Source organism: Epinephelus moara, chromosome 9 (assembly GCF_006386435.1).
Source record: "Epinephelus moara isolate mb chromosome 9, YSFRI_EMoa_1.0, whole genome shotgun sequence".
NCBI classification, from domain to species: Eukaryota; Metazoa; Chordata; class Actinopteri; order Perciformes; family Serranidae; genus Epinephelus; species Epinephelus moara.
Genome location: NC_065514.1, coordinates 37,278,583 through 37,290,971, shown reverse-complemented (window position 1 = coordinate 37,290,971; position 12,389 = coordinate 37,278,583). Strand labels below are relative to the sequence as shown.

Sequence of the window (12,389 nt, the reverse complement as noted above, 5' to 3'; positions counted from 1 at the left end):
AAGTCCATCACTCAGATGATTAAAAACACACATTTTATCTCTTGCCCTGACAGATTCCACACCAGGGATTTCTGTGTCTGAGATTTAATTGATAAAGTAGTCACTCTGAAATTTTTTCACAGAGAGGTCTGCACAGGGATACTGCTTTTATAAAGACAGGTTGCTTTGTGCAGCACAAACTAAATTCCATTCACCTGCACTGTAAAATATTACCCTGCTCACTGTCCTGTTTAAGCCAGCAGTGGAGGTAGTAACAACACCAAAACTTTTTCTGTATGAGTAAGGCAGCTAGCAGGACAGGCATGGGTGTGACGTTTAGACGTGTTATGCGTCCAACCCACTGTTGGAGATTTAAAAAGTAGCTGATAGCAGTTAGCAGCTAACTTAAAAAAGAAGAACAGTTGCTGAAAATGTCTGCATTGAAAAAACAATCAAGTCCGGGAGCTCCTTACCCTCTGAGCAGAAGACGAGATCAGCCACCATATAGTGGAGACAGTAAATGATTGTTATTGCCATACTATGTCATTGTTATTGTTTATAAAGGGCTGCTGATGTGTATGTTACATGTCATACTAGAGACTGACGCAGTTGTGTTACATGTCATGCCCATCACGCCTCTTTTTCTTTCCCTGATGTCGGCATGCTGTCTGAAGAAGTTGTTAGAATGTGAAAACAGTGTAAAAAAGGGACTTTGAAGCATTGTATAGCACGGTCTCTGTGTAAAAATGACTAGAGATCTTGTGATGGGATCATTCCAGCAGTGATTCAGCAATCTGCAACTTAAATGTGGGCCAGGGTGTAAAGTTGGCGGGCAGTGGCGCCCTCCCTACTTTCTACACCCTTGCTTAGACCAGAGCCATCTGGAGACTCTGCCTTCACTGTGATTTTACATACACACCTGTACATTTTTCATAACTGCATCTTGCCCCTTTGTGATGTATAGTTGTCACAAAATCAGTCCACAGACAGACCATCAAATACTCAAAACGGCCTCTGTGGTAGTTCCAATAGGTGCCCCCACGCCTACTTGGGTCCATTTTTGAAAACCCGCACCCACCCATACTTGTAAAGCTCAGTACCAGAACCGACCCATAACCCGTCATTATGTCCAAGTCAAAGCCCACACCCGTTAATAAAAGTCCCGCGACCCGACCCACACCCGTGGTTAAACACACACACAGGCTACAGTCACTCACATGAAGCTGGGCTCCCACGAGCAGAGGAGAGGTCACTTTCACTGGCTGCACTCGAAGCCGGGATGGCAAAAACATTCTGTGCAACACTGTGCACAGGTTACGAAACATTTTAGCACGCTCCTTCCACTACTATAAAACTTCAAAAGGATCCTCCTTGGGTGTCTTAAACTCAGTGTAGGCTGCCTCCTCATCCTTGGGCTGCGAAGTTTCATGAGTAGAGTCCTCCACATCGGGGACGAATGTGACGACGGGGTCAAAGGTTTGACTTGTGTCATTGACTTTCAAAATAGAAGGAATTGCGACTTGATAATAGTGATTTTGATGTAAAAATAATACACATATACTGCACATCTTTTTCATTTGTTTTATTCTAAATATTTTTTTTTTCTCACCTGCTGCCCGCCCGCCTGTAGTTCTATTTTACTATTATTTTCTATTTTTTATACATATTTTTATCTATTACACAGCTTTTTGCGGGTAACCCATCTGGTACCCGTCTCAGTGCAGAACTCTGCCCCCATGGCCACATTTGGTCATAAAGATATACACACACTGACTCACAAGGTGAAAACAATACCAGCTGTCTCAAAGCTGTTGTGGCTAGCAAGAAGATAATTAAGACTTTAGTAGCAAACACTTGACTACAGTTTCAGTTCAGTTTTATTATTAATGTCCCAAAGGGCAAATTAGGTTGCAGCGGCATAGAGGCACAACAAATACATAAAAACATGGTAAGACAATACATAACATGGAAACAATACATGTAACATGCACAGCCCAACATCTAAATATATCTAAAAATAATAAATATGATATGAGTTCTGGGCACAGTGACCAGTAAAGTGCACAGAGTAACAATAAGACACACAGGCCCTCATTTATGAATCTTGCATGGAAACAGGTGCAGATCTGAGCGCAGGATTCATCTTACGATAGGACACGCGTGTGATTTAAGAAACGTTTGTACGGCTGAAATCGATCGTCATTAGCATGTCACCCCCTTAAATATTCGTGGTTCAGAGGCCTCGTCCTTTGAGGTCACAACATGGAGACGAGAAACATTGCAAAGAAGAGAAACTTTTCAGAGCTGGAAATCGACACCCTCACGTCTGAGGTGGAGGTAAAGAAAGACGTGCTTTTTGGAGTTTAAAAACTGGCATTAGCCCATAAAAACGCTGTCTGGAAGAAGATCAAAGAGACAGTCAACAGCGTCGCCGTTGACAAACGGACTCCGGCTGAGGTTTGAATAAAATTCTCAATAAGTAGCCTATGCCTAATGATGATGATAATAGAAAAATGAATCTTTTATTCATCCATAGCCTAATAGCCTATGCCTGGTAGTTGCTCAAGTCACAATTCTTTATGTTTAGAAAAAGAAAAAGTGGTCAAACTTAAAGTTGGCAACAAAAAAGTGTGTTGCTGCCCTTAGGCGCAGCAGCACGCAGACTGGAGGAGGCCAACCAGACCCCAGCCTGACCCTGACGGGGACCGAGGAAAGAATCTCCTCACTAATTGGGTCAGAATCTATCTCTGGCATAAGTGGCGGTGGAGACACAGATGCACTTGCGTTGGAGCCGGAGCAGAATGGTAACTAACAGCCCTCCTTTTTCTTGCATTATAGTTAATTTAACCCTGACAGTACAATATTGTCCAAATAAATAGGCTTACACATGTTACACAGATACACATTTTTATTGTTTCGTTTAAATGTTGTTTCAGAGCCAGGCACCAACAGCATGGCGTCCAGGTCTTCTCCCCAGAGCGGTCCCACTGAGCCAGACCCACCAAGCCAGGCAACCGAGGGCATGTGCGTGCCCTCCGCCTCCCGTGCTGGGCCAAGACCAGCAATCATCACGGCAGAGGTCCTGGCTTCAGTTGTTAGCACGCTTGAGGCAATTAATAACATGCTAAAAGAAATGAACGAGAATCTAAAAAAAAAAGACCTGAATAAAACGTTTAAATGACTAAACGTTGTCCATTGTCTGTATTGAATATCCCTTTAGCCAATAGCCCCTAGTTTATACTTGCATTACATTACTGTGCTGCACCGCAAATCCACACTGACTCAAACTTGCATACACGGCTGCACCGCAAATCCACACTGACTCAAACTTGCATACACGAGCTGAGACCTGACGTGAGATTTGACTGTAGCGTCCACTCACGTCCAAATTGATAAATGCCGAGCCTTGCGTGGAAATGGTCGTGCACACAGTTTTCTGCCGTGCGTTCGTTTGATAAATGAGGGCCATAATGTCTGTTAAAGTGCAGTCTCTCAAAGGAGCGAAAAGAGAGAAAAGGTGCCAGTCAATACATAGCATGAACAATGATAACAGCAACAAACATCAATGAATAATTCACGACAACGGCGCCAGCCGCAGCTACGTACGCAGCTTTGAATGATATTACTTCCTTCCCTCAGCAGCATTCAATGCTCGGATAGAGACAGGAACAAAAGAGTATTTGTACCTGTTTTTAGTGGCCCGTGGGACACACAAGCGAAGGCTGGATGGAAGGAGCCTATACTCAGAACTGAGTGGGTGAACATCATCCGAGCGAATAGACAGAGCTTTCAAGAGCACCTGTCTGTTAAAGATGTGATCTAGGCTATCCAATTGGATGCCGGCTACCTTAGAGGCCACTTGCACAATTTTCCCGTGGGAATTCTTATTCTTGGTGCAAATGTGGCAATACCAGTTGAACTGCGAGAGTCAGATCTGGAGAATTAGCACCAACAACGCCACCTTAGGACTTGCACCTAAAGAATCTACTTTTCACTTTAATTTCTCAGAGGGTTTCCCAAAAATCACCCATACACAGGTAAGTTACACAAATGAATACAGGCACGATGTAAGAAGTTTAACAAGTTTTATTACTCCCAATAAAATAATTTCTTTATTAAGTTATTTCTCTTTTTAAAAAAAACAGTTATATAGTTCTTTTTATTTCCAAACGGTACAATATTAATCTGTACCAATGACTCAAAAGTTAAGTTAGAAAGAGAGAGTCAACAACTTTAGCTGTTTTTGAGGTCAACTGCGCAAATAAACAAAAAAGAAAGAAAAGAAAAACAAAAATAAACATGCTACATGCATAAATTTAGCAGGTCCTCAATACTGTGTTAACTTCCCACCCCCCACTAAGGAGTCACGGTCTGAGGTCAGTCTTGAACTACAGTACACTACTTTAAAAAAAGGGCGTCTAAACGACGAAGGCAGAGCGGCAGAGCGGCTGTCTAAGTGAGCCAGGTAAAACAAAAAGAAAAACTATGAAGGTAAGAGGCAAGGCAGGGCAAAACAGCAGCCTAACGCCAGGCAAACTGCGTGGTCAGCTGTAGCCTGCACAAATCAATAATCTAGCTGTTAGAAGCTAACGGCGGCAGCGGCGGCTAACCGGAGGGGGACACACACACACACACCTCGGCTCAACACGCCAACCTGGAGAATGAACACACGGCACATACTACGCCGGGAAACTACGGCTCGGCGGAGCTGCACGCCGGCCAGCACTCGCTTCAGCAGGGGAGAGAGGGTGACTAAACGACAGCGGGGGGTATATGAACAGGTCCGCATTAGCAGCCAATGATGCGGCTGCACTACAGGTGCCGGTAAGGGGTGTGACACACACCTGCCGCGATCGCCATGCCTGCTGCAACATAAACAGACTGAGGGACACAGAAGAGAAATGCAATATATACACTGTAAATAACCACCCGGTTACACAAAGATTACCATACTAACAAATTATAGTCTGATTGCTTCAGACAAAGGACTCTTCTCTGTACTTGTTTAATTAGATCTTAATGCGGCATTTGACACAATTGACCATCAAATTCTGCTACAGAGACTGGAACATTTAATTTAATTTTAATCAAGGTTCTGTGCTCGGACCAATCCTATTCACTCTATACATGCTTCCCTTAGGTAACATCATAAGAAATCACTCTGTAAATTTACATTGCTATGCGGATGATACACAATTGTATTTATCGATGAAGCCAGAAGAAACTAATCAATTAACTAAACTTCAAAATTGCCTTAAAGACATAAAAACCTGGATGAGCTTCAATTTCCTGATGTTAAATTCAGACAAAACTGAAGTTATTGTTCTTGGCCCCAAACAACTCAGAGACTCTTTATCTGATGACATAGTTTCTCTGGATGGCATTTCTCTGGCCTCTAGCACTACTGTATGAAACCTCGGAGTAATATTTGATCAAGATTTGTCTGTTAATTCCCATTTAAAACAAACTTCACGGATTGTGTTTTTTCATCTGCGTAATATTGCCAAAATTAGGCCTATCCTGACCCAAAAAGATGCAGAAAAATTGGTCCACGCTTTTGTTACCTCTAGGCTGGATTACTGTAATTTCCTATTATCAGGTAGCTCTAGTAAGTCTTTAAAAACTCTCCAGCTAATTCAGAACCCAGCGGCACGTGTACTAACAGGAACTAAGAGGCAAGAACACATTTCTCCTGTTTATCTTCTCTGCAGTGGCTCCCTGTAAAATCCAGAACTGAATTTAAAATCCTACTGTTAAAGCTATAGTTGGAAATGTTGGAGAGCTAGCAAGATTTGAAAGTGGCACCTCCTCTAAGCTCCCACCCCTCTTCCCCCTCCCGTCAGTGCTCCGTCCAAAGCCACGCCCCCCACAAACTTGAACGCGCATCCTGCAGTACACCGACAGAGAAGCTAATGTTAGCATTGGGCTAATACGAGCTACAAAAGTTGGCTAACGTTACATATTTCATGAAAATAACTAATCCCCCCGAAGCAAAACAAATAATTACCTGTCCAACAGAAAGACAGCAACCTCTGCATCACTTTTCAGGCCCTTCACCTCCCTCAGTTGTCTCCACCGTTCAAAAGCTGCACCGATGTTGACACTGGTTTGTCCTCTCATCCCTTTATCCAAAGCCTTTTTCGTCGCAGCCTTTTCTGCCTCCGACTTTCTTTTCTTAGCATGTTTAGCGGGGCGAGCCGTTACAAGTAACGCTGGAAGTGGTACTTTTGGCTGCATTTTCTCTGCCATTGTTCAGCAAACTTATTCTCCTGCTAATTCGGTATTTCTGCTGAGGAGTGTGCTGAATATTTCCGGCAACAGTGACACATGATGAGTGCACGCAGGGAGAAGGGAGGGACAGAGGGGGGCTTGGGCAGGACGAGACATGAAGACATCTGATTGGTTCTTTCCACTCGCACCGAAAGGCAGGGATTGGTCAGAGTTTTTACAGGCCTGCAGCTGCCACAGAGGTAGAATTTTTCCGTTCCTTTTTCTGAACACGTTATGTATTGACTACTCTCAGGATGGAAGGACCATTTCACCTAGTATAACAAAAAGTGTTTCTGAACAGGATTACCAACTTTAGCTTTAACTTATAAAGCTCTAAATGACCAGGCTCCGTCATATCTTAGAGAGCTCATAGAGCCATGTTATCCCACCAGAACACTGCGCTCTGAAAATGCAGGGTTACTTGTAGTCCCTAAAGGTACCAAAAGTAGATCAGGAGCCAGAGCCTTCAGCTATCAGGCTCCTCTACTGTGGAATCATTTTCTTGTTGCGGTCTGGGAGGCACACCGTCTCCACATTTAAGACTAGACTTAAGACTTTCCTCTTTGATAAAGCTTATAGTTAGGGCCGGCTCAGGCTTGCCCTGTACCTAGTTAGGCTGACTTAGGCCTAGTCTGCCGGGGGACCTCCTATAATACACCGGGCACCTTCTCTCCTTCTCTCTCTCTCTCCCTTTTGCTAACACTCATGTCACATCTTGCTAACTCGGCCATACTGCATGTCCCTAACTCGGCTTCTTCTCCGGAGCCTTTGTGCTCCACTGTCTTGCAGGTTAACTTATATTGCAGCGGTGCCTGGATAGTGTGACGTGTGTGGTTGTGCTGCTGCCGTGGTCCTGCCTGATGCTTCCTGATGCTGCTGTTATCATTAGTCATACTTCTACTCTTTTTATAGACATGATTATTGGCACATATGTATACTATCACATATTAATACATACTTTCAATGTATTGTACCACAATAGCCATAATTATTATTATAATATTATTACTTTCATTAGTGTTGTTATAAGCTACTGTCATTACTGTCTGTCCTGCATCTCTCTGTCTCTGTCTCTCTTTCTGTCTTATTTTGTCATACGGATTACTGTGAATTTATCATGTTGATCCGTTCTGTACGACATCTATTTCACGTCTGTCCGTCCTGGAAGAGGGATCCCTCCTCACTTGCTCTTCCTGAGGTTTCTACCATTTTTTTCCCCCGTTAAAGGTTTTTTTGGGGGGAGTTTTTCCTTATCCGCTGCGAGGGTCCAAAGGACAGAGGGATGTCGTATGCTGTAAAACCCTGCGAGGCAAACTGTGATTTGTGATATTGGGCTTTATAAATAAAATTGATTGAAATTGATTGATTGACTCAAAAACTTAAAACGGCACTCAGCTAAAAGCACATTAAAACACATTAATCGACGAAAATGTGTACAAACAAACAAGCCGTCTACTCGCTGCTGGTTAATTTGTTTCCTAACATAAATGTCTTTAGAAATGTTCTAAGTGGCCTAAAATATTTTGCCTCTCCATGCGCAGTCATGTGTTTTCTGTCTTGCAGGTGTGAATCGGAGATTGATGAGTGTCAGTCAAACCCCTGTCGAAACGGTGGTTCCTGTTTAGATCGATTCAACATGTTTGTGTGTGAATGTCCACCTGGCTACAGCGGTCCAATCTGTGACACTAATGTATGTTTGTTACATTTTTCTTCTTTAGTTTCATACATACAGGTCACTTGTTGCTGAGCAGCATATAACAAACTTCCAATACCTATAACATATTTTATTAGTATCTATGAAATGTTTAAGCAGATATGAACTGTCTACAATCTTCACACACATGTAGTTTATATTTTCAGATGACTAAAGCACTACATCTTCACAATCTCTGCCTTCTGTGTTTTTGCAGAAACAAGCCCATAAACAAGGAATCCCCTGGCTGGTGGTAGCCATCCCGCTCCTCTGCTTCTGCGTGTTGATACTGATCATCGGCTTGACCTTCATGGTGCTCACGGCGAGGAAGAAGCGCCAGTCAGAGGGTGCATACAGCCCAAGCACTCAGGAGGTGGCTGGAGCTCGGCTGGAGATGGACAGCATGCTCAAAGTCCCACCAGAGGAGAGACTCATCTGACACAAAGGCTGAGGACAGATGGGTGTTCGAGGTGATCTGAGCACCACAGGCAGGTACACACTGTAAGACTCAAAGACCCTTTGAACACCTGGGCTGAACTCAGTGGCATATGTTGTAGGAAGCCCCCTCCTGGTGGTGACCAGGTACTGACCCAGTGCTACTGCTCTGTACGTTACTTCATTTCATAAAATGTGTTCACCATCTAGGTGCTGCGTTTCTGACAAAGGATATCTGAGGAACAAGCCCCATGTCCCTGTGTTGTATAACTCTATACATTGTAGTTTGTCTATGGCAGAGCCTTAACCAATTTAAAAGTAACTCTAGTACATAGAGGACAACTAAAGGGCTCTCTTTCCAGAATCATGGCATTATGACAGCTGACCACCACAAGCACAAAAACTATGGAAAATGGCCTCTGCTGTTTGAATAGTCAAAGGACCACGGCACAGCTGTGCTGCTGGAGACTGGGTTGCATTAGTTGGAAAGCAGTCCAGCCAATACACAGGGCTGTTAGGCTGCAGTTGCTGTATTGACCACTACGTACTGGCTCTAAAACTTTATTGGAGTGATCACAATATGTAATTTTTCCAGTTTTACTAGTAATGTGGGCCTTGGTGATGATTTAATTTGTGCACAAAAAAAAAAAAAGTGTAAAAATGCTGAAAACAGACTTGGTTCACAAATGATGATGCACATGAGGCATGTGACTCAGTTAAACACCACACAAGCTTCCACTGAAGAGATGGAAACATCCCACCCCACAGCTCTTTGAATTCATCTTTATCATCTTGTTGTGTCCTCCCCACCATCTGTTTATCTCAGTGAACCCCTAATGTTCACAAAACTGTGGGTGGTTGCAGCTTACTCCTCCAACATCAGCTAAACTTAGACTGTTTTCACAACATACAAGCCTGCATAATTTTCATAAGGTAGAAAGTAGGATTAAGAGCATCACATAAAGCATTACCATGCTTTAGAACAGCTAACCAGGATGCTACAGAGTGCATTGGAATGTAGGATTGGAGAGCAGCTTCATAACCCTTGAAACTCAAAAAAAATACACAAAATGACATCTGCAGTGTTCTCAGCTGTAAAATTGGCACTGCTGTTACACTGTAAAGCAGGATTTATATTTCTGCATCAAATCGACACCGTACCTACACTGTAGCCTGACATGCATCACGCCAGAAATGTAAAGGCGGATTTATACTTGTGCATCAGCTCTATGCACAGCCTATGCTGTTGTGAACATTTATACTTGTGCAATGGTGTGTCAATCTGCAGTTACAACTCCAAAACACTAGATGGAGGTGGGGTTTTTGTGAAGTGCTGTTAAGTGCTGTTAACCTAAAACACACAGTAAAGGGATAGTGCACCCAAAAATGAAAATTCAGCCATTATCTACTCACCCATATGCCGATGGAGGCCCTGGTGAAGTTTTAGAGTCCTCACATCCCTTGTGGAGATCAGCGCAACCAATCTAGCACACCTAATGGCAGACGGCGCCCCCAGACTAACGTCCAAGAACACAGAACTCGCCAATTCCCAGTATGAGCAGCAAAGACTTTCCTCGTCCGTTGGCATTGCTTTGCATTTGAAACAACTACACCGCCAGGTTTCCAGTGCTCAACTCCGGTATTCTGCAGCTGGCTGAGGGTTAGGCTCATGAGCTGCGGCGGCTGCTTAGTCCAGTAGCCTGAGTTCTGTCCGTATACTCGGGCTCAAACAAATACGGCTCAACAAAGAAATGCTGTTCCTCCTCAATTTCAAAGTCTTCAGACATGTTGGGCTGTCCTTTGCTAAAAGACCGTAGTGCAAATTATCTTTTAGCTCTGTGGTTACTGCTGTCTCCCCATGCGGTGCACGTGTCACGTGATGTAAACACGGGTGAGCAAAGGTCATGCTTTCGCTGGTCGCTCGCAGGCGCGCACATGTGAACGCGGAGCACAGATAAGCAGTCAGAGCTACAGGCTACAGTGAGGCTAAAAACAGAGTTCATATAATGTTTTTCGAAACAACTTTTTATGTCGGGGCTGCAGCACATTTGGATCACTACGGATGAGCAGTATGGAGATACTTTGTGGATTCAATTTTGTGTTCTTGGACGTTAGTCTGGGGCGCCGTCTGCCATTAGGTGTGCTGGCCGCTGCCCCCGCCGACCTCCGCAAGGGATGTGAGGACTCTAAAACTTCACCAGGGCCTCCATCGGCATATGGGTAAGTAGATAATGGCTGAATTTTCATTTTTGGGTGCACTATCCCTTTAAACATACATTAAACATGGCTTAATAGTGACCATTTCAAACTCAAGCACACAAATCAGCTTTATTATACAGAGCCTTCTCCATAGCTGCCCCCTTCCTCTGGAACACTCTCTCCAAACACATTCGAGACTGCGCTGACCTCTCCCACTTCAAATCACTAACCAAAACACATCTTTTCAAAATGGCTTTTAAAATGTGAATGATGTTTTGTGTATTTTATTGTAGTCTATTTTATGATAGTTTTTAATTAAAAGCACTCTCTAAATAAAATGTATTATGAACACATTTTCCCCACAAATACAACATGCTAATGTTATTAGCACAAGCCTATGGCATTTTACATTTTACAATTAGGCTAGCAACTAGCGAAGATTTCCTGAAGTCAGGGACAACACATTTAACAAAGGTCACGTCACAAAATTTGGCTTCATTACAACTCACAAGGTTCACCAACAAAATATCTGTCTTGTATTTGTGTCACGTTTTCCAAACAAATAGAATATGCTAATATTATTAGCACAAGCCTGTTGCATTTTACATTCTATAAATTAGCAGGTCAAGTTTGATGAGATGATGGGGGTCAAGGGGAGGGATAAAAAAAGGGTTGTTTGTCAGGGGATGAACAGGACCCAAAAAGTTGGTCAGGTCAGGGTCGTGTATGATGGGATGATGGAGGTGGGGGTCAAAGCGGGGTCGAGTTTGTGGGGATAGATGGAGTAGTGGTGAAGCTGGAGTGTTTATGAACCTGTGGGGGTCGAGACTCAAGGTGACGGACACTTCTCGATAAGCTCTGTGCTGTGTAGTCCCCCAGGGTTCATATCCAGGAGCATCTTGTTGTGAGGCAATGGTGCTAGCGGCTGAGCCATTTGTGGTCTGCTGAGATGGAAGAGAGGAGAAGAACAAGGTTTGAGGTGGGAGGGTCATGAGAACTGAGACAAACAGAGGGGAAAGGGTTAAGCCCTAGTCGGATGGGATTAGTTTTACATAGGTACGTGGGGTAAAGTAATAATTACCAGAGATTTTAGTCCCGTCCGAATGTTCCATGTCAGTAATCATTACCGCACAATGTCAGTAAAGATTACTGCGACTTTTACCTTCTGTAAAAGGGTCCCGGACAATTACCTCAGGTACGCAGGGACACAGCGACGGAGGGAGAGGCGCAGACGGAGGAGCCGCTGTGCCAACACCACCCACTGTGCTGTCCGCGATGTGTGACCTGTTCGGGGAGACATACAGGGAGAGTGTTGCACTTGCTGCCTCCCTGCCTACCCTTTTTGAAGAAGAGATGAAACGTTACCAGAATGAGACACCACTACGAGCCGGCCAGGATCCACTGTTGTGGTGGAAAACTACGCACTAAAGTATCCAAACATTGCTCAGATAACAAGGCAGTCATACCTGGTACTTCAGTGAGGTCAGAACAGGTGTTTTCATCCGAGTGTCACATTCATATTGCGCCAGCAATAAGCATCTTATTTTTTGTTTTTTGTAAAAAAAAAAAAATAATAAAATAAAAAAAATAATAATAATAATAATAATAAATTCTAATATTATTCGAACTCTACTAAATTAATTCGAAAATATTCGAACTCAATTTCATGGTGCTTTTGACAGTCCTATCATACGCACATGATGGCAGGAGGGGACGGCGGTGCGTGAATGGATTTACCCCTCCCACTTGTGGTAGTTTTACTGATATTTCTTATCCCATGCGAATCGGCCATTAATATTACTGACGTCCTGTG

At 43.6% G+C, this 12,389-nt stretch overlaps 1 protein-coding gene across 1 annotated transcript in view; it reads left to right on the top strand.

Moving 5' to 3' along the window:
* Nucleotides 1-12,128, top strand: part of crb2a (crumbs cell polarity complex component 2a) — a 154,950-nt gene extending 142,822 nt beyond the window's left edge. Inside the window, exons 12-13 of the mRNA XM_050052655.1 lie at nucleotides 7,813-7,939; nucleotides 8,160-12,128. Of these exons, the coding sequence (XP_049908612.1) occupies nucleotides 7,813-7,939; nucleotides 8,160-8,381 (349 nt within the window). The 3' untranslated portion in view covers nucleotides 8,382-12,128. The remainder of the gene's footprint in view (nucleotides 1-7,812; nucleotides 7,940-8,159) is intronic.
* Nucleotides 12,129-12,389: the final 261 nt, after the last annotated feature.